Below are 897 nucleotides of genomic sequence, written 5' to 3'. Positions count from 1 at the left end.
GTTACAATAAATAATTGCTAGTTCTATTCAAGTTTTAATAGTGAGAATTAGTGAGAACAACTATCAGTTTTGATGATTTTCATTTTTGAATCAAATATAATAATTATACTTTATAAATAATTAATGAATATTTATTATTAAACAAATACTGTATAATAATTATTCTGATATACAGAATATTAAGTTTTGTAATAATGGTTAATATATTTCAGATAATGGAACTTTATCCTATTATGATAGCAATAGATGATGCACATAATATGGATAATGCTTCTTGGAAACTGTTATATAATGCAGCTCGTGCATATCATCATATTATTTGTGTGTTAACAATTTCTCAGACTGTCCACCATTCCAATTATATTGATAAGATATTACATGGGCAAAATACTATCATCTCAATGACAACTTTAGATCCTTCTTATGTAGGAATACTAGCATGCCAAATACTTAATGTTATAGGAATTCATAAAGATATTGTTAGGTAAGTATTAATTTTAAATAATAAAAAGAATATAAATTTATAAGTATTTTATTTATAGTTACAAGACTATAAATAAATTTATCAAATAGTATTCTTCAGAAATATGGAAGAGGAAATAAGCAATGGATTAAAACCTTAATTCAATATCTGGACTCACAGGATTATATTACATGTGTTTCATATCCTGTTACACCACAGACTTATGAAAAATTTGATTCTAATTTTATATTTCCTTACAAGAAATTTTTTGATGAAGAACTGTATAACCAGTATTGGTCTGTTATGGAAAATAAGGATTCAAAAAATAATACAAATGTTATCACAATGTTTCCTGTAAGTTAACTTTTTACCTTCAAATTTTGTAATATGATGTTTAATATATGATGGGTTATTCCATTTTTTAGCTTGTCTGT

General features: G+C 24.2%; 1 protein-coding gene across 1 annotated transcript; it reads left to right on the top strand.

Annotated features, from left to right (window-relative positions):
- Positions 1-212: 212 nt before the first annotated feature.
- LOC111617501 lies at positions 213-817 on the top strand (the record flags this gene model as incomplete). The annotated part of the gene is made up of 2 exons (XM_023358780.1): positions 213-484; positions 574-817. Coding segments are annotated over 2 exons (516 nt in total), but the record flags the coding sequence as incomplete, so codon positions are not given.
- Positions 818-897: the final 80 nt, after the last annotated feature.

The sequence above is a fragment of the Centruroides sculpturatus genome, unplaced genomic scaffold (genome assembly GCF_000671375.1).
Source record: "Centruroides sculpturatus isolate CEXI.00-Female unplaced genomic scaffold, Cexi_2.0 scaffold6535, whole genome shotgun sequence".
NCBI lineage: Eukaryota > Metazoa > Arthropoda > Arachnida > Scorpiones > Buthidae > Centruroides > Centruroides sculpturatus.
This window is presented reverse-complemented; position numbering and strand designations above follow the sequence as displayed.